This window comes from Sorex fumeus, unplaced genomic scaffold (genome assembly GCF_029834395.1).
Source record: "Sorex fumeus unplaced genomic scaffold, SorFum_2.1 ptg000129l, whole genome shotgun sequence".
Lineage (NCBI taxonomy): Eukaryota > Metazoa > Chordata > Mammalia > Eulipotyphla > Soricidae > Sorex > Sorex fumeus.
In genome coordinates, this window is record NW_026606186.1 from 1796321 (window position 1) to 1820892 (window position 24572).

The 24572-nt window shown below is 38.5% G+C and overlaps 2 protein-coding genes and 1 pseudogene across 2 annotated transcripts; all 3 read right to left on the reverse strand.

Annotated features, from left to right (window-relative positions):
* Positions 1–1581: 1581 nt before the first annotated feature.
* LOC130045695 (olfactory receptor 5H2-like) lies at positions 1582–2508 on the reverse strand. The gene has a single exon (XM_056138542.1). It carries the CDS (start codon positions 2506–2508, stop codon positions 1582–1584), a length of 927 nt encoding a protein of 308 aa, XP_055994517.1.
* An 11111-nt stretch (positions 2509–13619) lies between these two features.
* LOC130045691 (60 kDa heat shock protein, mitochondrial-like) lies at positions 13620–15715 on the reverse strand (annotated as a pseudogene).
* Positions 15716–20898: 5183 nt separating this feature from the next.
* On the reverse strand, positions 20899–21843 carry LOC130045709 (olfactory receptor 5AC1-like). The gene has a single exon (XM_056138551.1). The coding sequence runs from the start codon at positions 21841–21843 to the stop codon at positions 20899–20901; it is 945 nt and encodes a 314-aa protein (XP_055994526.1).
* Positions 21844–24572: the final 2729 nt, after the last annotated feature.

The following is a 24572-nucleotide window of genomic DNA, read 5'->3' on the forward strand; positions in this document are numbered from 1 at the left end:
CGACCATCTCCGAATGCAACAGCTATGTCTACCTAGGTCGAGAGGTCAACATGACAAATGACCTGGCACCCGAGCTGCGCAGGAGGAAGAGAGCGGCTTGGAACACCTTCAAGAACGTCGAAGAAATAGCTAAGAGGACGAAGAACCTCCGGCTCCGGGCACATCTCTTTGATTCCACTGTTCTTCCTGCATTAACATATGCCTCAGAGACCTGGGCCCTACGCAAACAAGATGAGAACGCTATTCAGGTCTCCCAAAGAAGAATAGAAAGAGCTATGCTTGAAATATCACGTTTCACTCAAATGAGAGAACGAATCCGGAGTTCTGACATCCGTCGACGATCAAGGATCAGGGACGCTGTCTCATATGCCAAGGTGTCGAAAATCAGATGGGCTGGTCACGTAATGAGATTTAAAGACGACCGTTGGACTAGAGCTGTTACTGATTGGATTCCACGGGATGTCAAGAGACCGTGTGACCGCCCACCTACCAGATGGTCAGACTTCTTTGTCAAGATCATGAACGATCAGTTTGAGGCCCTCCATGTTCCCGGAGCGAAGAGATGCCATTGGGCTACACTAGCACGCGACAGGGACAAATGGAGACGTTACTGGCGCCCGCTCGAGCAAATCGACGACTAACGGAAAGTTAAGTGATTTCACTTAAGTGATTAAGTGAAAATTAAATAAAATTGGGGGCTGAAGCAATAGCACAGTGGGTAGGGCATTTGCCTTGCACCCGACCGACCTGGGTTTGATTCCCAGCATCCCGTATGGTCCCCTGAGAACTGCCAGGGGTAATTCCTGAGCTCAGAGCCAGGAGTAACTCCCTGTGCATCTCTGGGTGTGACCCAAAAAGCAAAGAATAAAAGTAAATAAAATTAAATAAAATTTAAGATATTTTATAGCTAATACAAATCCTAACATTTGTCTAATTCACTCTAATAACTAATACCAACACTATGGATTTAAAAGTGTGAAGACAGAACCAAAGGGATATTGCAGGGGTTGACATCCCTAAATAAATAAATAATAACATAAAAATGATGAAACTTCAGGTTGGAGAACTGGGCAGTCATATTATTATCAAATATGTTACTCAAGAGCTTTTCAGAAATACAACACTGTTAAAACACAAAATATATAGGAAAAGCTATACTAGGAAGAACAAAAGAAGCAAATGTTTTCATTTGCTTACTGCTTCAGTTGTTCTAGTATGCGTGACATGAATATTTAATTACATTTGACATATTTGTCAATAACAATACAAATATTTAAGAACTTTAGAATGACCTAACATCAAAGAAATTAAAAGAATACAACATTTACTGGTGAAAAACTAAATACTGATCATCATGAGACTACATTTAATGTGTAAAATTTATTACTGTTTTGTTTTCTTGAATCACCATGAAATACACAGTTACAAAGTTGCTCATGATTGGTTTTCAGTCATACGATGATTTAATGAATTTGTTTAATGGCTATTAAATAAATAATTGTTGAAAATTTTGTAAATATTTATTAAAATGCTATGTTAATAAATATTTTAATGAAATAAAAACAGATATTAGTATGAGATTTAAATATTCTTCTTTAAGATTTTGATTAGTGAATCTATGACTTTCCTGTTTCTCAGGCTGTAGATAATTGGATTTAATAAAGGAATGATGATCATATAAAATACAGAGTATGTCATATCTTGGCCACCTGAATGTGCTTCTCTAGGACACACGTATACATGAAGAGGAACATAATATAAAGCCACACATAAGAGATGGGCTCCACAGGTGGAGAACGCTTTCCTTATACCTTCCAAAGACTTCTTTTTTAAGACTGTAAAGAGAACAAGTGTGTAAGAAACAAGAACTGTCATAATGGTGACTACTTGAATTGAACCAGCAAAAATAAAAACTATCAAAATATTAATGGAAGGATCAGTACAGGAGATCTTAAACAATGGCTCAATGTCACAATAAAAGTGAGGTATTACATTGTCATTGCAGAAAGTTAATCTCAACAACAAACCTATGTGAAGAAAAGCATGAATAATGCCAGCTCCATAGGATGAGACTGAGAGACGAAAACATAGTTTATTGCTCATAATGACTGGATACTGTAAAGGTTTGCATATAGCTACATAGCGATCATATGCCATGCATGCCAAAAGGAAACATTCTGTGGTTACTCCAATAGCAAAGAAAAAAAATTGTATCATGCATTCAGTAAATGATATGATCTTATTTTTGGAGAAAAAGTCAAACAGCATCTTGGGGGTCACTGTGGATGACAACGTTGCATCAATAAAGGCTAAACTTCCAAGGAATAAGTACATGGGAATGTGCAGTTGGGAGTCATTCCATATAAGAACAATGAGACCGAGGTTCCCCATCATGGTCATGAGGTAGACTGCCACGAACATCGGAAATATTGGGATTTGCCACTCCTGTCGATATCTGAGCCCTGTGAGAAGAAACTCTGAAACCAATGTTGTATTGTCGGTCTCCATGTGTCACTGGATATCACCTAAAGTGAAACGCATTACAGTTTACAAAAATATTCACTGTGGAAGAAAAACTGATAGTTGGAGATCATTCAAAACACATCATATGACTATCAGAATACAATCTTAAAATTATAAATGACTATAGCACAGCGGGTAGGGCGTTCGCCTTACACGCGGCCAACATGGCCGACCCGAGTTCGATTCCTCCGCCCCTCTCGGAGAGCCTGGCAAGCTACCGAGAGTATTCGATATGCCAGACACAGTAACAACAAAGTCTCCAATGGAGACATTACTGGGCCCGCTCGAGCAAATCGACGATCAACGGGAGGGCCTTTTATAGTGCATGAAAATGATCCTGTGATTTTAAGAAATAGAAATAACCACAAAGTTTTAGTTCAAGTGTATGAAAGGAACTTAGAATAAAAAGCTGAATATCCATTCTTAGGATCTTTAAATTTTTTCAGTTATAATTGTGTGTGGTCTGGGTCTAGTAAGTAGATTCAGAGTCCAGAAATGGATATTTAAAGAATTTATCTGGAAACCAAGCAAGATGTCATCTGCATGATACATAATGCACTGATGGCTTCTGCGTGTTATGCCATGATTTTTTGATAGCACAGAAAATAGACGTCACGTGGTGAATATGGAGATCGGGGTAAAATTAAAAGGTTTATTCACTGTCTAGTGATTTCCAACTTAATGTACTTCAGAATTTTCTCTAGGAGGATTTTTCAAACTATAGAATTTGAGGGATTATTGCAGAAATTCTGTTTCTAAGAGTGAGCAAGATTAATGCGTATTATTTGCTAGTTCTTTCCTTTTCTATAAATATAATCTTGCTCTCCTGAAGAGATTACCATTCATCAGGAAGCTGACACGCTATAAACAGATTTTTTCATCCTACTCTTGCAACTAATTGAGGAGACCTATCTAGATTTGGCAAATAAATTCACCAAATCTATATTTTAGAGAGAGGAAGGACAGCGACAGTGACAAATGAAAACATTAGAATGAAAGGCAGTACTATGGAAACTCCCCCCAAACAAATGTTGTCTCCATCACAATGTGTTGGAAGACAATTCCACTCACAGATGCAGTGACAACTCTTATTGAACTACTCCAGAACGTGATTTTGGCTGCAGACTAAGTTATTTTTCTTCTATTATTTTTTACTTTTTCAGCTGAATATTCAACTTAGTTACAGGCAGCAGCGATAGCACAGTGGATAGCAGCCTTGCACATGGCCAACCCGGGTTCAATTCCTCCGTTCCTCTCGGAGAGCCTGGCAAGCTACCAAGAGTATCCTGCCTGCATGGCAGAGCCTGGCAAGTTCCCCGTGGCATATTTAATATGCCAAAAATAGTAATAACAAGTCTCACAATGGAGATGTTACTGGTGCCTGCTGGAGCAAATCGATGAACAATTGGAGGACAGTGCTACAAGAGTGCTACAGTGCTACAGTTCATGTGATGAACTGATTTCCTCCTGTAACTAAGAGGCCTGACTTACCTCAGAAGTGGAAGAAAATATATGGGATAAATGATAGAGAGTAAATGATATAGAGTGCTCCACACAGTGGCGAGATCAGTTGGACTATTTCTACTTTAGATTAATATATAATTTTCCTACATTTTATCTCTTAGTGAAAAATTTCCAAAGAGACAATATAAGAAGGCTACTTGACTAGTAGGGAAATGGAAGAAATGGGAAGGAAATATGTATTTGGTGCAAAGAAAACTTATATGAGTGTAAGTCACAGAGGAAGATAAAAATAGATCAATAAACGTAGGAAAAACAAGCCACAGAATACAGTGATGGAGCAGCCAAGAATGATGAAGGAGGGAGTCAAAGCTAAAGCTCAGAAATGTGAGAGAGACTCTTTAAACTCAGACTTCTTAACATTTGTCAGTCAGCTCATATTTTTCTATTAAAAATAAGTTTATTTCCCAAAGAAAATTTTCATGAAATGAGAAGTTATTAAAATTTTATTCAATACATTTTGTTTATGAATGTATTGCTTCTTCTGAAAGTTTTTTTCTTAATTAAATCTTGCTTTTTTTTTCTATTTCAGTGATTAGAACTAATTTCTAGAAATTCTACTGGTTTGGTTGAAATCAATTTATGCTGCTTATGTTATCCTGGTTGTGGAAATTTTTGTTTATTTACGTAAGCAGAATAAAGTGGGCCTGACATGATCTCAATACAGGAAATATATATCATTAAAATAGGCATTTCCATTATTAAGGAAAATTTTATTTTCTTTTAAGAATGGCCATTCTTCTGAAAAATGACAGTCATCATATACTTGAAAATTCTTACATTTGATCTGTGTGTAGAGTCTTATAATTCAAAAGTATTTGAAAGCATTATGGAGGGAAGTTTGCATTATTATTGCTATAAATTACACATGTAGTATGTAAAATAATATTCAACTATATATTTCCATTTGTTTCTATGCTACGAATGTATTTTTACATTACACGTAGAGATTACTTAACAAAATATTGTCACAGGTGGATAAAGAGAACTATTAGTATATGTGATTTAACTTAAAATTTTTTATCAGCATTTTTTAACAAATTCTGATTTTTATCAGAATCATGAAAATGATTTTTCATAAAAATTATGTGACCTAAAGCTTTAATCACTTTTAATTTATGTAATTTTCTAATTTATCAAAATCAATCTTAAAAAGTTGGTATAGTTAAGATAGCAAAATAATAAAACACTGGAGTAAATAATTTAGTCTTACAATTATTTTGAATATCCACGTTTTAGTCACACACACAATAATCTGATAATTCAATGTTTTTCCCATTTTTGCCTATTTTCACATATTGTAAGCCTTATTGACATTATTTAAATTGCAAAGCATTTAATTTTTTTCTAGAAGGAATAGTATGCAAATAATTTTTCTCTTACCTAGGTCTTATGAGAAACCATAGAGATCCTTTCACTATTGGGGTAAAACAGGAGAATATGTAATAGCACTGGAATGACAATAACAAACTTGATACTATACTGATTCATTTTAAGACTTGGTTTTCTCACCCAAGAAAATGTTGTTCATATAAGTTTGTTTTGACCTGAGACAACCAATAGTACAACTGTGTGCTTTTGCCAGAAGAGGAAGGACCAAACTCCACTGACAATACACAAGGACTCCCTTTAGAACAAAGCTCAATTTTTCTACTGGTCAGTATGGACTTAGGAAAGCTTAAGAAGTCAGATTGTCTCGCAGGACATTGCTTATCCATGAAACCATAAACTAAGAGTCAACAATTCTAAGTGAACTTTATGTCACCATTTTCCACCACAGGAATTACCTCCAACATATTCAGAAATTATTTTATTTAGAAAGTGTTTTTCTGAGTACATTAATTAGTATGGTATTGCCTAAGATAATCATAGATTTTTTTTTTAAAGTGGTATGGTGGGTGGGAAAGTATGGGTGAGTATATACTGGGGCCTAAGAGGCTACGTCAGGGACTCTGCAGTTTACCTCAAGTTGGGGACACTGCCGAGAGATTCAGAATATAGTGATGACAATGTTTGGATTTGTCTTTTATGCTTTAACAGAAAAAACTGTCAGTGATCCTTCATTCTAAAAAAAAAAGTTATCTCACCCTATTATGAAATAAAAAAAAAAATTCCACTGGCCTACTCAGCCAGCACCAACAACTTTTGTTGGTTTGGTTCGCCAGAATTCTTCAAGCTTGGCCTTCGCTCTGCCAGGTGGTGTGAATTGTTAGGCTCTCCTTTTTTTCTCTCTGTAACTTAACAGAAGTTTGTATGGGCCTTTAAACGGTACAGGGAATTTTGACCAATGGGGTTGATAAAGGGTAAACCTAGGTGCACCCCACAATCTCTTGATTAAATGGGAAGTGTAATTATTGTAGCTTAAGGGAAAATCTTATTGAATGTTAGTAAATATGAAAATAACATTGATGTACACTTTATTTGCTATTTTACCTATTATAATAATAATTTTCTTCAATGTAAATCTATAGAGAACTCTTAATACATATCAATTGTAAAAGCAAATCTGTAATGAATATAATGCATATATTTTGTCTTTAAAAAAAATGAAATTTTGACTGGAGCGATAGCACAGCAGGTAAGGCATTTGTCTTGGATGGGGCCGATCCGGGTTCGATTCCTCTGCCCCTCTTGGAGAGCCCAGCAAGCTACTGAGAGTATTTTGCCCACACAGCAAAGCCTGGAAAACTCCCCATAACATATTCGATATGCCAAAAACAGTAACAGCAAGTCTCACAATTTGTTGTGAGACCTTACTGGTGTCTGCTCGAGCAAATCGATGAACAACAGGAGGACAGTGCTTATACAGTGCTTATCTAATGAATAAAATGAGTCTACCATTCACTTAAATCCTGATTATATAGAGGGAAGGTAAAGACATCTTTTTGATAGGCTCAATCAAATTTTCCTGATCCTCAGATTTGTAAATAAAATGCCATAGAGAAAAGTGGCATAACTAAAAGAAACTCATTGTGAAATGCTTCAGAAGGCTTGAGTAAGCAATGTGATGTGGAAAAGAAGGGATTAATATAAGCAAAAAAGCATAAATTAATAAATTTATTGCTTTCTTAAAACTGTATATTTATATATTTATTTCTAAAATCACTTTATTGACTACTTCTGAGTAAAAAAATTCTAATGCTGCTTCTAGTATTGAATGTATTTTTAACTTTAGTCACTTTCTCATTGTGGTTATAATTTGCATTTTCTAATAAGTAATGATATTAAACAAATTCTTTTTGTATTCTATTTGATATCTGCATTATATTTTCAGTGAAGGACCTATTAAATGATTTTTGACATTTAAAGTCTGATTTTTTTGTTCCCTAATATTTTTGCTTTCAGAGTTTTTTTTACAGATACTGTATTTTCATATACCTTTGACATTATTTAGTTTGTCTTTCGTCTTAGTTTTTTTCATTTTTTTTATTAGTGAAACACCATGAGGTACAGTTGTAGATTTACAATTTTTTGTGCTTGGGTTTAATTATACAATGATCAGATACCCATCCCTCCACCAGTGCCCATTTTCCACCACCATGGATAATATCCTCCCCAGTCCCATTCCACCATCCCCCCCTGCCTCTGTGGCAGGGCAATCCCCTGTGTTCTCTCTCTCCTTTTGGGTGTTGTGGTCTGCAAAAGAGGCATTGAGTGGCAAACATGTTCAGTCCATAGTCCACTTTCGACATGCATCTCCCCTCCTGGGAGGATCCTCCAAACACCCTTTATTTGGTGTTCCCTTCTCTATCTGAGCTGCCCTTTCCTCTAGAATGTCCGACTGGCCACTAAGCTATGGAGTAATCCTCCTGGTGCTGATCTCGGCTATTCTTGGGTATTAATCTCATATTTTGTTACTTTATATCCCCCAGATGAATGCAATCTTTCTATGTCTATCCCTCTCTTTCTGACTCACTTCGCTTAGCATGATACTTTCCATGTTGTACCACTTGCATGTAAATTACATGACTTCATCTTTTCTAAGAGCTACATAGTACTCCATTGTGTAGATGTACCAAAGTTTCTTTAACCAGTCATCTGTTCTTGGGCATTCAGGTTACTTCTAGTTTCTGGCTATTGTAAAGTGTGCTGCAATGAACAAACAAGTGCAGATGTCACTTCGACTATACATTTTTGCCTCTCTGGGATATATTCCCAGGAGTGGTATTGCTGGGTCAAATGGGAGCTCAATTTCTAATTTTTTGAGAATCGTCCATACTGTTTTCCAGAAGGGCTGAACCAGTGGACATTCCCACCAACAGTGAAGGAGTGTCCCTTTCTCGCCACATCCACGCCAGCATCGGTTGCTTTTGTTCTTTTGAATGTGGGCCAGTCTCTGAGGTGTGAGATGGTATCTCATTGTGGTTTTGATCTGCATCTCCCTGATGATTAATGATGTAGAACATTTTCTCATGTGCTTTTTTGCCATTCGGATTTCTTCTTTGAGAAAGTTTCTGTTCATTTCATTGCCCCATTTTTGGATGGGGTTGGATGTTTTCTTCTTGTGGAGTTTAACCAGTACTTTGTATATCCTGGATATCAACCCCTTGTCAGATGTGTATTCGGCGAATATCCTTTCCCATTCTGTAGACTGTCTTTATATTTTGGTCACTGTTTCTTTTGAGGTGCAGAAGCTTCTTAGTTTAAGATAGTCCCATTTATCTATCTCTGTTTTCACTTGCTCAGACAGTGGCGTGGCATCTTTGAAGATACCATTAGCTTCAATGTCATGGAGGGTTTTGCCAACTTTGTCTTCAATGTACCTTATGGTTTCTGGTCTGATGTTGAGGTCTATAATCCATTTTGATCTTACTTTTGTACACGGTGTTAGGCAGAGTTCTGAGCCCATTTTTTTTGCATGTAGCCGTCCAGTGATGCCAGCACAGTTTGTTAAAGAGGCTTTCCTTACTCCACTTCACATTACTTGCACCTTTATCAAAGATTAGATGATCATATGATTGAGGGGATATGTCAGTGTATTCAACCCTGTTCCATTGGTCTGCAGTTCTGCCTTTGTTCCAGTACCATGCTGTTTTAATTATTACTGCTTTGTAGTACAGTTTGAAGTTCGGGAGGTTGATTCCTCCCATTTTCTTTTTCCCAAGATTTGCTTTAGCTATTCGTGGGGGCTTATTGTTCCATATAAATTTCAGGAGTGTTTGCTCCATTTCTTTGAAGAATGTCGTGGGTATCCTTATAGGGATTGCATTGAATTTATACAATGCTTTTGGTAGTATTGCCATTTTGACAATGTTAAGTCTCCCGACCCATGAGCAGGGGATATCTTTCCATTTCCTCATGTCCTCTTTTTATTTCCTGAAGCAGCGTTTTGTAGTTTTCTTTGTTCAGGTCCTTTACTTCCTTAGTTAAGCTGATTCCTAAGTACTTGATTTTCTGGGGCACAATTGTGAACGGGATTTTTTTTTCATGTTGCTTTCTTCTCTCTCACTGTTTGAATATAAGAAAGCCATGGACTTTTTGGTATTGATTTTATAGCCTGCAACTTTACTATACGAGTCTATTGTTTCTAGGAGTTTTTTGGTGGAGGTTATTGGGTCCTTTAAGTATAGTATCATATCATCTGCGAATAGTGAGAGCTTGATTTCTTCCTTTCCTACCTGAATGCCCTTAATATCTTTTTCCTGCCTAATCGCTATTGCAAGTACTTCCAGTACTATATTGAACAGCAGTGGAGAGAGTGGGCATCCTTGTCTCGTCCCTGATCTTAGAGGGAAGGCTCTCAGTTTTTCCCCATTGAGGATGATGCTTGCTGTAGCCTTGTGGTAGATGGCTTTAATTATGTTGAGGAAGGTCCCCTCTATACCCATTTTGGCTAGGGTTTTCATCATAAAGGGGTGCTGGATCTTGTCAAATGCTTTCTCTGCATCTATTGATATAATCATATGCTTTTTATCTTTTCTTTTGTTGATATGATGGATTATGTTGATTGATTTCCGAATGTTGAACCATCCTTGCATCCCTGGGATGAATCCTACTTGGTCATGGTATATGATCTTTTTGATGAGTAGTTGGATTCTATTTGCTAGTAGTTTGTTGAGGATCTTTGCATCTGTGTTCATCAGGGATATCGGTCTGTAATTCTCTTTCTTTGTGGTATCTCTGTCTGCTTTTGGTATCAGTGTGATATTTGCTTCGTAGAAACTGTTTGGAAGTGTTTTTGATATTTCAATTTCGTGGAAAATCTTAAAGGGGATTGGGAGTAAGTCCTCTTTAAAGATTTGGAAGAATTCACTAGTGAATCCATCCGGGCCAGGACTTTTGTGCTTGGGGAGACTTTTTATTACCATTTCAATTTCCTTGATGGTGATAGGTCTGTTCAGGTATTCCAGGTCTTCTTGGTTCAGCCTTGGGAGTCTGTAGGAGTCTAGGAATTTATCCATTTCCTCGAGATTTTGATGTTCCGTGGCATACAGTTTCTCAAAGTACTCCCTGAGGATCCTTTGAATTTCTGTGGTTTCTGTTGTAATGACCCCCTTTTCATTTCTGATTCGGTTTATTAGGGTTTTCTCTCTCCCTTTCTTTGTGAGTTTTGCTAGAGGCTTATCAATCTTGTTAATTTTCTCGAAGAACCAGCTCTTGGTTTCATTGATCTTTCGGATTGTTTTTTGGGTTTCCATCTCGTTAATCTCTGCTCTGAGTTTTATTATTTCCTTTCTCCTGTTCGGGTTGTGCTCCTTTTTTTGGTCTTTCTCCAAGCTCTTAAGCTGTGAGGTTAGGTTACTTATGTGTGCTCGCTCCTCCTTCCTGAGGAATGCTTGTAGAGCTATAAACTTTCCTCTTAACACAACTTTTGCTGTGTCCCATAAGTTTTGGTAACTCGTGTTCTCATTTTCATTCGTTTCTAGGAATCTTTTGATTTCCTCGTTGATTTCCTGTTTAAGCCACTCGTTGTTCAGTAGAGCACTGTTTAATTTCCAGGTGTTTGATTTAGTTTTCTGTTTTTGTATGTGATTTACTTCTAATTTCAGAGCATTATGGCCTGAGAAGATTGTCGATACAATCTCTATCTTCTTAATTTTTTGGAGGCATGTTTTGTGGCTCAGCATGTGGTCTATCTTGGAGAATGTTCCATGTACGCTTGAGAAGAATGTGTATTCAGCTTTTTGTGGATGAAGTGTCCTGTATATATCTACTAAGTCCCTTTCTTCCATTGTTTCCCTCAGATGAAGTATGTCCTTGCTAAGCTTGAGTCTGGTTGATCTATCAAGGGGTGACAAAGCAGTGTTGAAGTCTCCCACTAGTATTGTGTTGCTGTTGATGTCTTTTTCCAAATCTATGAGTAGTTGTTTTAAGTACTTTGCTGGTCTCTCATTAGGTGCATATATATTTATTATTGTAAGTTCTTCCTGTTGTACAGATCCTTTTATCAATAAAAAATGGCCTTCACTGTCTCTTATAACCTTCCTCACTCTGAAATCGATGTGGTCTTATATTAGGATGGCTACCCCAGCTTTTTTATGGGAGCTGTTTGCCTGTAGGATTGTTTTCCAGCCTTTGACTCTGAGTCTGTGTTTGCTTTGACTATTGAGATGAGTTTCTTGCAGGCAGCAGAATGTTGGGTTCAATTTTCTAATCCATCCTGCCACTCTATGTCTTTTAATTGGTGCGTTTAGCGCATTGACATTAAGAGAGATTATTGTTATGGGATTTTGTCCCATTGTTCTGTTAAAATTTGGTGTATTTGAGGGGCCTTTCTTGCCTTAAAGTAGCCCATTTAGTTGTTCTTGTAACCACGGTTTTGAGTCTATGAAGTTCCTGAGCTGTTGTTTGTCTGTAAAACTGTGTGCTGTTCCTTCTATTATGAATGAGAGTCTCGCTGGGTAAAGTATTTTTGGGAAGGCATTTATTTCATTGAGTTTTTTCACTATGTCCCACCACTGTTTTTTGGCCATAAGGGTTTCATCAGAAAAATCAGCTGTGAATTTTAAGGATGCTCCTTTGTAAGAGATTTCTTTCTTCGATCTTGCTGCTTTCAGAATTTTGTCTCTGTCTAAGGTTTTGGTCATTTTGATCAGAATGTGTCTTGGGGTATTTTTATTCGGATTTCTTCTAGCTGGTACCCTTCGGGCCTCCTGAATAAGGTCACAAGTTTTCTTCAGCTCTGGAAACGTTGTAGCAATGATGTCTTTGACAGTTTCTTCATCAAGGTTTTCTTCCTGTACCTCTGGGACTCCAATAATTCTTATGTTACCCCTCTTGGCTTCATCACAATCTTCTCTTGCCATCTGTTCCCGAATTGTGAGTCTCTTTTCCATTTTCTGCTCTTTTCTGGAGAGTCTCTGAACTTCATCTTCGAGCTCACTGATTCTTTTCTCAGTAGCTGTTACTCTGCTGCTGAGGCCTTCCACTGAGTTTTTCAATTCGCCTACGAGATTTTTCAGGTCTGACATTTCCGATTGCATTTTCCTCATTTCTGCCTTCAAATCCTCTTGTCTTCTATTGGCATTGCTTTCCATTGTTTCTTTAGGTTCCCTAAGCATCCTAAGTAGCTCCCTCCTGAATTCCTTGTCAGAGAGGTTGTCTAACACTGCAGTACTGTTGGTGTCATCTGGCCTAGACTCTTCAATAAGAAAGTTTGGTGGGCTTTTGCGTTGCTTTACCATTGTGAAAACTGTGGTTTAGTCCTTAACATTCACTGTTACTATTCTGCTTGATATGCAGTGTGAGTTAAGATAGGCTTATGAGTTATTGGCTACTGTGTTTCTAGTGACTGAGCTAAACTAGAGAAGTTTCCATCGAAGAAGGTAGCTTATGGTTCCTATGGCATATGTAGTGGAAAAATATTTCGCGGCCGTGTTAGCGGCCGTGGCTCCGGAAAGAGTCCCTGGCACTGAGCGAGGAGTTGGGAATGTCGATGGAGCTAGCTGTGCATGCGCACAGAGGGTCCCAGGCCCTTGGGGGCAGGCTGTACCTCGTTGGAATAGGAGCCGTTCAGCTTGGTTGCCCAGAGCTGGGCCTCCGTGCCCGTCCTGCTCAGATCAGGGGTGAAACCGGCTTTATAGGAGGTGGAGCTAGCTGTGCATGCGCACAGAGGGTCCCAGGCCCTTGGGGGCGGGCTGTACCTGGTTGGAATAGGAGCCGTTCAGCTTGGTTGCCCAGAGCTTGGCCTCCGTGCCTGTCCCGCGCAGATCAGGGGTGAAACTGGCTTTCTAGGAGCTGGATCTAGCTGCACATGCCCAGAGAGGGTCCCAGGCCCTTTGGGGCGGGCTGTACCTGTTTGGAATTGGAGCAGTTCAGCTTGGTTGCCCAGAGCTGGGCCTCCGTGCCCGTCCCGCGCAGATCCTTAGTTTTTTTTTTTAAGTAATTCTTTTAAGTGAAGTTTATCAATTTTTTAATTAGTTGTTTTTTTGGTGTTATATTTCTAGTTTTGACATTTAAGTTTAAAACCCGTTTTGAGTTTGTGTTTGCATAGTTTGTGAATCCAAGCTCTTTTTTTAAACTTTAAACGATTTTTATTAAACAAAGGTTGTCACATAATTGGATAGTTTTCTATCTTGTACACAATTACTCTCCACATCTGTTGATGGCAAGCACTAAAATCCTGAGTTTAATAGAATAGTAGTAAAAATGCCTCGTGATTTAAGTTGAAAGCAGTACATTGGTACATGGCTCTTGCACTCAGTCATCAGGAATGTACAAATGTCTTTTTATTCAAAAATACAAAACAAATTATTTGTAGGCATGGACAATGACAGCAGTAAACCATTATATGTTGTCAACTGAAGCCAGTAACTGATGATTATAGCGATTTTCTTAAAACATCAGCCAGCCTTTTTTTCAGTTTTTTTCCTTCAACTGACTTCTCTGAAGTTATAGATGAGGAGCACCTGCCTTGATCTTCCTCTCACAGTTCATTAATAATGGTAAAGCACCATTCTATGAATTAGAACATGCCACCTCTCATACCTCCTCCCATTCCACCCATTCCAGCCATCCCAGTGTCCTTTTCTTCTTTAGGAATTTCAGTAACTACAACTTCTTCTGTAGTTAACAGAGAGGGCTACTCCAGCAGCAGCATCCAGTAAAGCAGTTCTTACAACCTTTGTTGGATCAATGATTCTTTTATCCACCATATTCACAAAATCTCCGACCATAGCATCATAACCAACTTCTGAGGAACTCTGTATAATATTCTTAAACAATCAATGATCCTTCAACACCTGCTTTCTTAGCAATGGTCATTGCAGAAATCTTGAGTGTTCTTTTAATAATGTCTATGCCAATTTTCTGATCTTCATTAGCAGGCGGTAATGAGTCCAAGCTGGAATGCACCGAAGCAGAGCAGGACCCCCTCCCAGAACAATGCCTTCTTCAACAGCAGCTCATGTAGCATTGAGGGCATCTGTAACTCTGTCTTTCTTTTCGTTCACTTCAGCATCACTTGTGCCACCAACTTTTAGCTCAGCCACACCATCTGAAAGTTTTGCCAAGCGTTCATTTAGTTTTTCCTTTTCATATTCACTGGTTGTGATGTCCAACCGCTCAAGGATTTCTTGAATACATTTTTCAATTTGATCCTTGTCACCTTTTCCTTTCAATAGCATGGCATCATCTTTGGTTACAATGACCTCTCCAACTTTTCCTAAGTCATGTGGCTGAACATCCTCAAGATTCAGAGTTAATCCTTCTTCTCCAAATACAGTACCACCAGTAGCAATAGCTATGTCTTTAAGTTGGTTCTTCCTATTGTCACCAAAACCTGAAGCTTTGACTGCTACAACTTGAAGACCCACCTTCAGCCTATTTAAAACAAGTGTACTCAAAGCTTCTCCATCAACATCTTAGTAATTATGACTAGGGGCTTCTGGTGAACATTGGCAATTTCAAGAGCAGGTACAATGGATTGGACACTAGAAATTTTCTTTTCACTCAGAAAAAAATAGGCATCTTGGAATTCACATTTCTATACTTTGAAGTATTAATAAAATATGGGGAAATATAACCTCGATCAAACTTCATCCCTTCAATAATTTCTAATTCATCATTCAGCGTTTTTCCATCCTTTACTGTGATGAAACCCTTCCTTCCAACTTTCTTCATTGCATCAGAAATGATGGTGCCAATTTCTTTGTCTCCATTAGCAGAAATAGTAGAAACCTGAGCAATTTCTTCAGGAATTGTCACTGGTTTAGACTGATTTTTAAGTTCAGCAATCACTGCATCTACAGCTAGCATCACACACACCTCTTCTGATTTCCGCTGGGTTAGCACCTTTGCTAATCTTTACCAAGCCCTCCTTGGCAATTGATCATGCCAATACAGTAGCAGTAGTGGTACCATCCCCAGCCTCTTCATTTGTGTTATTGGCAACATCTTGAACAAGTTTGGCACCAATATTTTTATATTTATCTTTTAAATCAATGAACTTAGCAATAGTCACACCATCTTTGGTTACTTTGGGACTTCCCCAACTCTGTTCAATAATCACAGTTCTTTCCTTTGGCCCCACAGTAACAGCTACGACATAGGCTAAAAGGTCTACACCTTGAAGCAGTAAGGCCCGGGCATCTGCACCAAATTTGACATCTTTGGCATAAGCCCAAGTGAGATGAGGTGCCAGTGCCCTGGACACTGGTATGATATGGCAAAGGACTCCTGGTAATGGAAGCATTTCTGCAGGGCAGCGGTGAGGCAGGCCGTTGGTAGCGAGTGAGGGCCCAAGCTCATTTTTGCTTACAAACATTCAATTCCAACATCTATAGCACTGTAACACTGTCCTCCCATTGTTCATCGATTTGCTCTAGCTGGCCCAGTAATGTCTCCATTGTGAGACTTGTTACTGTGTTTGGCATATCGAATACATCATGGGTAGCTTGCCAGGCTTTGCCGTCCAGGCGAGATACTCTTGGTAGCTTGCCGGGCACTCCAAGATGGGTGGAGGACTCGAACCCAGCTCAGCCGGGCTGACCACACGCAAGACAAACGCCCTTCTGCTATGCTATCACTCTAGCAGCATCATTTAATGAAATAATTCTTTCTCTACCAAATTATCTATGTAATTTTGTACAATATTAGTTCTTTATAAATTTTTCTTTTTTAAAAAATTTATTTATCTATTTCATAATAGTATTTTTTATTGACTCACCATAGGACATAGTTACAAAGTTGTTTATGGTTTGGTTTCCATCATACAATGTTTCAACACCTATCCTTTCACCAATGTACATTTCCCACCACCAATGTCCCTAGTTTCACTCCCCCCTAATCCAGACTGACTCTATCTATCTGTCTATCTATCTATCTATCTATCTATCTATCTATCTCTACATTCCTTCTGGGCATTATGGTTTGCACTACAGGTACTAAAAGGTTATCATGTTTGTCCCTTTACCTACTTTAAACACTCAGATCTTGTCCAGATCAATTGTTTCTAGCGATAGCACAGCGGGTAGGGTGTTCGCCTTACAAGCGGCCAACATGGCTGACCCGAGATCGATTCCTCTGCCCCTCTCGGAGAGCCCGGCAAGCTACCGAGAGTATTCGACATGCCAGACACAGTAACAACAAAGTCTCCAATGGAGACGTTACTGGGCCCGCTCGAGCAAATCGACGATCAACGGGAGGGCCTTTACCTTTACCTTTACCTTATCATCGTCGTACATCATAGTGGCCCATTTTCTATCCTAACTGCCCTCTACCCAGACCAACTACTTGTGGCAAGCTTCCAGCCATAGACCAGTTCTCCTGGACCTTTGCTGTCTTCAGGGATTAGTCTCATACTATGTTTTTTTTTTAATTATATCCATGGTGACTTTATTATCCTTAAGTCATTTTTAAGTAGTTTTTTATTCTGTTATTTTTCAATTGCTTTAATATAGCAATCACACGAGTATAAATTATCAAGTCAATGGGGCTTTTATCTTAAGGAAATAAAGCTTTGTGTTTTCGAGAAGAGAGGGAAGAGGAAGAGTATAACAAATCCCATGCCCTCCAACTAGGTTGATCTCCCAGATAGAAAGGTGTTGCCGATAGAAAGTATTTTTTTTGGAAAGAACTCTAAATCAAGGAAATACCCCTAATTTTGATTCTTCTAGGGAAGTGTTGAGAACATTAGTTTTCTGCCAACAGTGATTTGGATAGTAGTAGCACCATTTTTGGGTCTTACATTGCCGGAGACCAGTGCAGAAGTCCTTGGGAAGCATGCGTATCTATTCTGTCCAGACCCAGCTTTGTTCTAAGCACTTAAAAGAATGACATGAAGTTTCAGTTAAGTTTATAGAGCTTTCATTGACTTTAGCTAGAAGTAATCTGAATGCCAGTAGGATCACTGGATTACTTGATCACTTTACATCTCGTTACTCATCGATTTGCTTGAGTGGGCGCCAGTAACATCTTCATTCATCCCTGTTGCATGCTAGCCTAGCCCAGTGGCATCTGCTCGCTCCAGGAACATGAAGAGCCTCAAACAGATCATTTAGGGTCTTGACAAAGAAGTCTGACCATCTCGTAGGTGTGCAGCCACTCATCCTTTTGACATCCCGTGGAATCCAGTCGGTAATGGCTCTATTCCAGCAGTCATCTCCAAATCTATTTGTGTGTCCAGTCCATCTGATTTTCGACGCCTTGGAAAATGAGACCGCGTCCCTGATTCTTGATTGTCGATGGAGGTCAGAACTCTGGATTCTTACTATCATTCTAGTGAAGCGTGATACTCCAAGTATAGCTCTTTTGATTTCTCTTTGGGAGACCCAAATAGTGTTCTTATCCTGATGTATTGAGTTTGAATGCCTTGTTTGGCTAGGGTTTCGATGACCGCTTAGTCTCAACAGAATCAAAGGCCTTCTTTAAATCAATGAACATTAGACAGAGTGGCATCTTGAACTCCTGAGAAACCTCAATGAGCTTGGTTATCATGTGGATATGGTCGATGGTGCTGAATCCTTTTCGGAACCTGGCTTGCTCGCATGGTTGTCCTTCATCTAGTGTTCTGCCAATCCTACTTAGGATGACTTGAGTGAACAGCTTGTAGCTGACAGACAACAGGCAGATCGGGCGATAGTTGCCAATGTTGTGCATAAATATCTCCCTTCTTGTATAGTATTACAGTCCTTCTGGTTTTCCATTGGGACAGAACCTTGCATTCAGACAGGTTGCATGTGAAGATTCGAGCCAATGTATTGATGAGTACTGATGGCAGATTCTTCAGGTGTTCAGGTCTGATCTTGTCTGGGCCGGGTGCTGTTTGCTTCTTTACCAACAAAATGGCGTGTCAGATTTTGGAAGGGGAACATTGGGAATGACATATTCATCCTATGAAATTTGGTATGTGGGCAGGTGGACATGGCTATCAAAGAGATCCAAATAGAAGTCATGGATAATCTTCTCCATTGCCCTTCTGGAAGATATGATAGATCCATCAGGATATTGGAGGGCAGTCATCTTGGTCTTGTAGTTGGTGAAGGACAGGCGGGTGTTGCGAATGCTTTTCCAGGGCTTTTGCCGCCTCTGCCAGCCTTGCTGCTCTTTATCTTTGAGGTCTTCCTTTATCGCTTCTCTGCACTGCTTTGCGAGCTCGAATGTTCGCTTGTGGTTGCCTGAAGCTTGCGCCAAGCCACATTGGTGAATGAGCTCGAGAGTTTTCGAAGTCAGGCATCTTTTTGTGGCTTTCTCTTTCTCTAGGTGTTCATTGCACAATCTGGAGGTGCTGAACCAGTCGATCGTATTCTTTGTCAATGTTGTCAATGACGGCATCTTCCCATGTTGCCACAATAGTGCCAAAGAGTTTCCAATTGGTGGTCATTCTGGGAGTTCTCTTCTTAAACTTTGCAGTCTTTTCTCCCCGCTCCATGAAGTAGAATTTTGCACGAAGGAGACAGTGGCCCAATACTCTTTGGAATTTTGGGACGACATTGGTCACACAAATCCGTCAATTGAATACGATGTGGTCAATTTCGTTGTGTAACCGTCCACTGGGAGACTCTCATGTCCAACGTTTAGATTGGGCCTTCTGAAACTGTGAGTTACCATGGACGGTTTTGGTCAATATGATGATCTCAGATGGTCTCTCACCCTGTTCATTCCATTCTAGGCCATGGGTCCCGATGTGGAGTTTTTTGGCTGATCTTCTCAGTCTTATCTTGGCATTAGAATCACCAGCAATGATCTTGTAGAAAGTGTGGTTTTCTTTATAGATCTTCTCCAGCTCCATGTAGAACTTCTCAATTTCTCCATCATAATTGGATGTTGGTGCATAGACAATGAAGACAGAAACTGCTGGAAGTTAGCTACATCTATTCGAGTGTAATTGTTCGATTCGGGTTGTTAGGCATTCGAATGAATCAGTGCTCATGGCCAAGTTTATGTTGAGAAGGACACCAGCACCACTGATACCTTTTTTGTCGCATATTCTGAGGAAAAGTTCTTCTCCAGTGTCGAAAATGGCATGATGTGATTGATGCCTTCTCGTCTCAGTCAGACCAATGATGTTGTACTTGATCTTTTGCACTTGTACCATCAGGTCCTCGATGGATGCATCTGATGCCAGCATATATGTATTGAAATTACAGATAGTCATTTTTGTTCTTCTTTTTGGCAGCTTAGGTTGCCTTGAGATTTTATCTGCCTCTCCTTCCTCATCCTTCTTAAAGCTACCATATTGGTTGCTCTTTCAGAGTCAGGGGAATGAGACCCATTGTATTTACTAGTTGTGCTATCACTCCAGCCCCCACTATTCCACTTTTTATCTAATCTCCAGTTTCACTATTCTTAGAAAAAATTTACCAGACTGTTATAGTCTATGCTTTTTATTTTATTTATTCATATATTTAGTTACTATTCAAGTAAATTGTCTTTTAAGGCACTTCAGTTGAGTCTGAAAACTTGTAAAGTTGCACTGTGTAATATGTTGACTCAATCAAACAACCTCCAATAGAAACATCCAGGTGTTTGTTCCAGTACAATGCAAACTACTCTACTTTAACTTTGAAAGAATTTGTAGAGTTAAAAGTTGAAAATTCTCAATGATGCATTTTTAAAAGTATATTTTGCTTTGTAGAAAACAAAGGATTTAGCTTGGAGTACTATAACGAGAACACTATTCAGGTCTCCCAAAGAAGAATAGAAAGAGCTATGCTTGGAATATCACGTTTCACTCAAATGAGAGAAAGAATCCAGAGTTCTGACATCCATCAACGATCAAGAATCAGGGACGCTGTCTCATTTGCCAAGGTGTCAAAAATCAGATGGGCTGGTCACGTAATGATATTTAAAGACGACCGCTGGACTAGAGCTTTTACTGACTGGATTCCACGGGATGTCAAAAGACCGTGTGGCCGCCCACCTACCAGATGGTCAAGACTTCTTCGTCAAGATCATGAACGATTGGTTTGAGGCGCTTCATGTTCCCGGAGCGAACAGATGCCATTGGGCTGCACTAGCACGCGACAGGGACAAATGGAGACGTTACTGGTGCCCGCTCGAGCAAATCGATGACTAATGGAAAGTTAAGTGATTAAGTGAATATAAAACATCCTCCAATGAAAAATATATTCATTTAACTGACTTCTATCACATAACACCAAGAAACTCCCCTACATATTAATTCTCTATTAAAATTTAATGCCATGGGTCAGAGCAATAGTATATGGTGGGAGGATTGCAGAGCTTTGCCTTATTTGCAGTGACCCGGATTCAAAACTCAGCAACCCATATGTTCCCTCTAGCCTTCCCCACCACGACCCCACTCAGGAGTAATTCCTGAATGTAGAACCAGGAGAAGGCCCTGAGCATCATCAAATGTGGTCCAAACTCAAACATAAATTAAAAATGAATAAAATTTAAAGTCAAATCTAAACTGCTTACCTTCAAACCTTGGGATTTTGCAGATTAAGGTTTTTAAAGACCTTTCCTAGAGATCTGTTTATTTATTATTCTCCCCACGGCCCCTAAAACCTCTTTGTTCCTCAAACTGTATATAAAAGGGTTTAGGAAAGGGATTATGACTGTGTAAAACAAAGAATACATTTTATCCTTATTTTCAGCTGATCCAGACCCAGGTCGCACATACATGAAGAAGAGAGTGCCATAGAACAAAGTAACAGAGAGCAGATGAGCACTGCATGTGGAGAAGGCTTTGCTTCTGCCCTTTCCAGACTTTTGTTTCAATATAGCAAAAACGACACAGGAGTAAGAAATTATGATAGTCATAAAAGTAAAAGATTGAATAACGACTGAAAATAAAAAAATCAAGATCATATTAAGTGCTGGATCAGTACAGGATATCTTGAACAGTTGTAAAACTTCACAGTAGAAATAATGTATTATATTAGATTTGCAGAAAGATAATCTGAATAACAAGCCCACATGCAACATGGGATGAAGAAATCCAATAATGTATGAAATGCCCAATAAATGAATAGAAAAGCTATTAGACATAATAACTGGATAAATCAATGGCTTACATATAGCTACATAGCGATCATAAGCCATTACTACCAGGAGGAAACATTCTGTGTTTGCACTGGAAGCAAAAAAATAAAATTGGGTGATGCACTCAGCGAGGGATATCATATGAGTTTTAGACAAAAAATTCACTAGCATTTTGGGGGTAACAGAAGATGAAGAACAAGCATCTGCAAAGGCTAAACTACCAAGAGATAAGTACATGGGGGTGTGGAGATGGGAGTCCTTCCATATGAGAAAAATAAGTCCAAGATTGCCCACCATGGTGGTGAGATATATGACAAAGAACACCAGAAAAAGCGGAAGCCGGAGTTCTGAAATATCTGTAAGTCCCGTGAGAATAAACTCAGTCACTTGTGTCTTGTTTGCTTCCATCATGTTTACTTGGAGTGTTCACTGCAATAAAAAAGTGAAGAAAATGGATAAAAACCACAAAATAATCACATTTGATTCAAAAAAGGACATCTTTTTTGTTTACATATGTTTTTCTTTATTCAGAATAGAAACATTTACCATCGAGTAAATTTTCATTAGCAAACTAATCCTGAAAATTAAAAAAAACAAAGAAAAAACATGCAAAGTATAATACATATATGTAAAAATTAGACAGAACATTTCTGTTTGGTTTGGTCTGTTCTAGTCATTTGTTTTGTAAAATGCTACTGGATATGGAGATTTCTCAAAAGAAAGAAAGAAGGAAAGAAAGAAAGAAAGAAAGAAAGAAAGAAAGAAAGAAAGAAAGAGGGAGGGAGGAAGGAAGGAAGGAAGGAAGGAAGGAAGGAAGGAAGGAAGGAAGGAAGGATAATCTTCCATGTCATCTGCAATTCCATTTCTAGTCACTTATACCGCAAACAAGCAAACATTAATTTGGGAAGAAGTATGCACACCTATGGTTACTGCAACACTCAATATAATTAGTAGGGTATGGAAATAACCCAAATGTCAAAAGATAGACAAATGGATAAGGAAGCTGTGGTACACAATGAAATATTAAGCAGCCACAAGAAAAAAAATGAAATAATGAAGTTCACTGTAACTGGATGGAACTGAAGGATATTATGCTGAGCAAATTAAGCCAGATGGAGAGGACATGTACCAAATATGTGGTATATAGAGAAACAAAATAAGAAACAAAATAAGAAAATATCAGACGAACATTTGATTCGTCCTTGATTACTGAGAATACCAGGTTAGAGGGAGATGGGAAGAATTATAGAGTAGACTGGGCATAATGTAAACCATAAATGTTAGCACTATATATATATATATATATATATATATGTATGTGTGTGTGTGTGTGTGAGTTAAACTATACTAAATAATCTATTTTCAAAAGTGGCTGAAGGTCAGATTCAGGACACTTTAGTGGTGATGCAATAGCTTTGTATATCACAAACAAAAAGGTTGACACTAGTGTAACTATGTTATCTAAGTCGCAATAATTCTTTAAAAGTTTAAATAAATAATTAAATAAAACTCATACTGGATTAAGGATGTAAAAGGAGAACAATTAAAACATTCTAAGGAGCCCTGGAAGTAATTTTTTCTGTAGAGCACTTACCTTGCTTATGTGAGGCCCTGGGTTAATCTCTGACATTGTAAAGCAAAAAATTCTGAAAAGAATGAAATATAATTCATGTTTCTAAATATATTACAAATATCTTTGAGTTATATAAGAACAAAGATTATGAAGACAATCTTTGAGTTATAAAAGAACATAGATTTTGAAGACAGTAAATGTATACTTTAATTATGAATCACGTTAAAATTAAATTTCTGTATTAAATGTGTAATAAGATGAAAAATGATAAAAACTTTGAAAGAAATATTGGTAAAATATTAGTTCTTAGGCCAAAGAGGTAATACAGAGATAGGGTGTTTTCCTTCCTTGTGGCCGACCTGACTTTGTTCCTGTCAATCCCTATGGTCCCCTGAGCCCACAAAAAGCCAGAACTAAACTCTGAGCACTGCTCTATATGACTCAAAAACCAAAAATATTAGTTCCTTGAGTGCTTAAAGAAGGTAAAGTGATATTTGTGATAATCTTTCAATAGCAGTATTGCAAACCTCAGTGACTAAAAGAAGACAGAGACAGAGAACAAGGAAACAACTTTATAACTGTATCTCAGTACTACATCACTTTCACTGAGAGTTGCAAAACATCCAGTTTACAGGAATTTGAAAAAGACCACCCTCACACTTAATGGTGACAGTGTCCACTTTTAAGGTTTCAAATGCAATTCAACAGTAATGTTTATTGGAAATAGCTACCCCTGCAGTACTTGTGGGATACTTAAAGAGCAATGCCTAGGGATCATATCTAGTGGAGTTCGGGGGACCAGGTGATGCTGGGGAAAAAAATCTGCATTTCAGGAATAAAAATATGAACTCCAACCCTTTGAGTTATCTCTCTATGACAATAACTTAAAAATACATAACCCACATGCTAAGAATAGATGCATAAATAGTCTGTGGTTTATGTAGTAAATGTATTACAACCTTAGCACTGTAGCACTGTCCTCCCATTGTTCATCGATTTGCTTGAGTGGGCTCAGTAATGTCTCCACTGTGAGACTTGTTGTTACTGTATTTGGCATATCAAATACATCATGGGTAGCATGCCAGGCTTTGCTGTGCGGTGGAGATATTCTCGGTAGCTTGCCGGGCTCTCCAAGAGGGGTGGAGGGATCGAACTCAGGTTGGCCATGTTGGCTGCGTGCAAGGCAAATGCTCTATGCTGTGCTATTGCTCCAGCCCAAATGTAATGCAACAAGGAAAGAAAATATAAAAGATAAATGGAAAGTTTACTGCAATTTCGATGAAAATGGAAATTTTGTGCTGAGCAAAGTGAACAAAAGGGAAGGAAAATAAAGAATTACCTTTCTTAATGTGAAGTGTAAGGAAGTACAGTAAGGGAATAAAAAGTGAACAATGATAACAGACCTATGAATCAACCCAGGAAACTTAGATTTTTTTAAAGTCGGGTGACAGTTTTGAGAGGGGACCTAGAGACAGTGATGGAGGAATTCAGTCACAACAATATTGTATGTCTAAAACATAACTATGAAAAATATAAATCACTGTGCCAAAAAAGAAAATGATTAGTA

Excerpts from the sequence above, each read along its gene's own strand:
- LOC130045695 (XM_056138542.1), bottom strand. The coding sequence starts at position 2,508 with ATGGAGACCGACAATACAACATTGGTTTCAGAGTTTCTTCTCACAGGG.
- LOC130045709 (XM_056138551.1), bottom strand. The coding sequence starts at position 21,843 with ATGATGGAAGCAAACAAGACACAAGTGACTGAGTTTATTCTCACGGGA.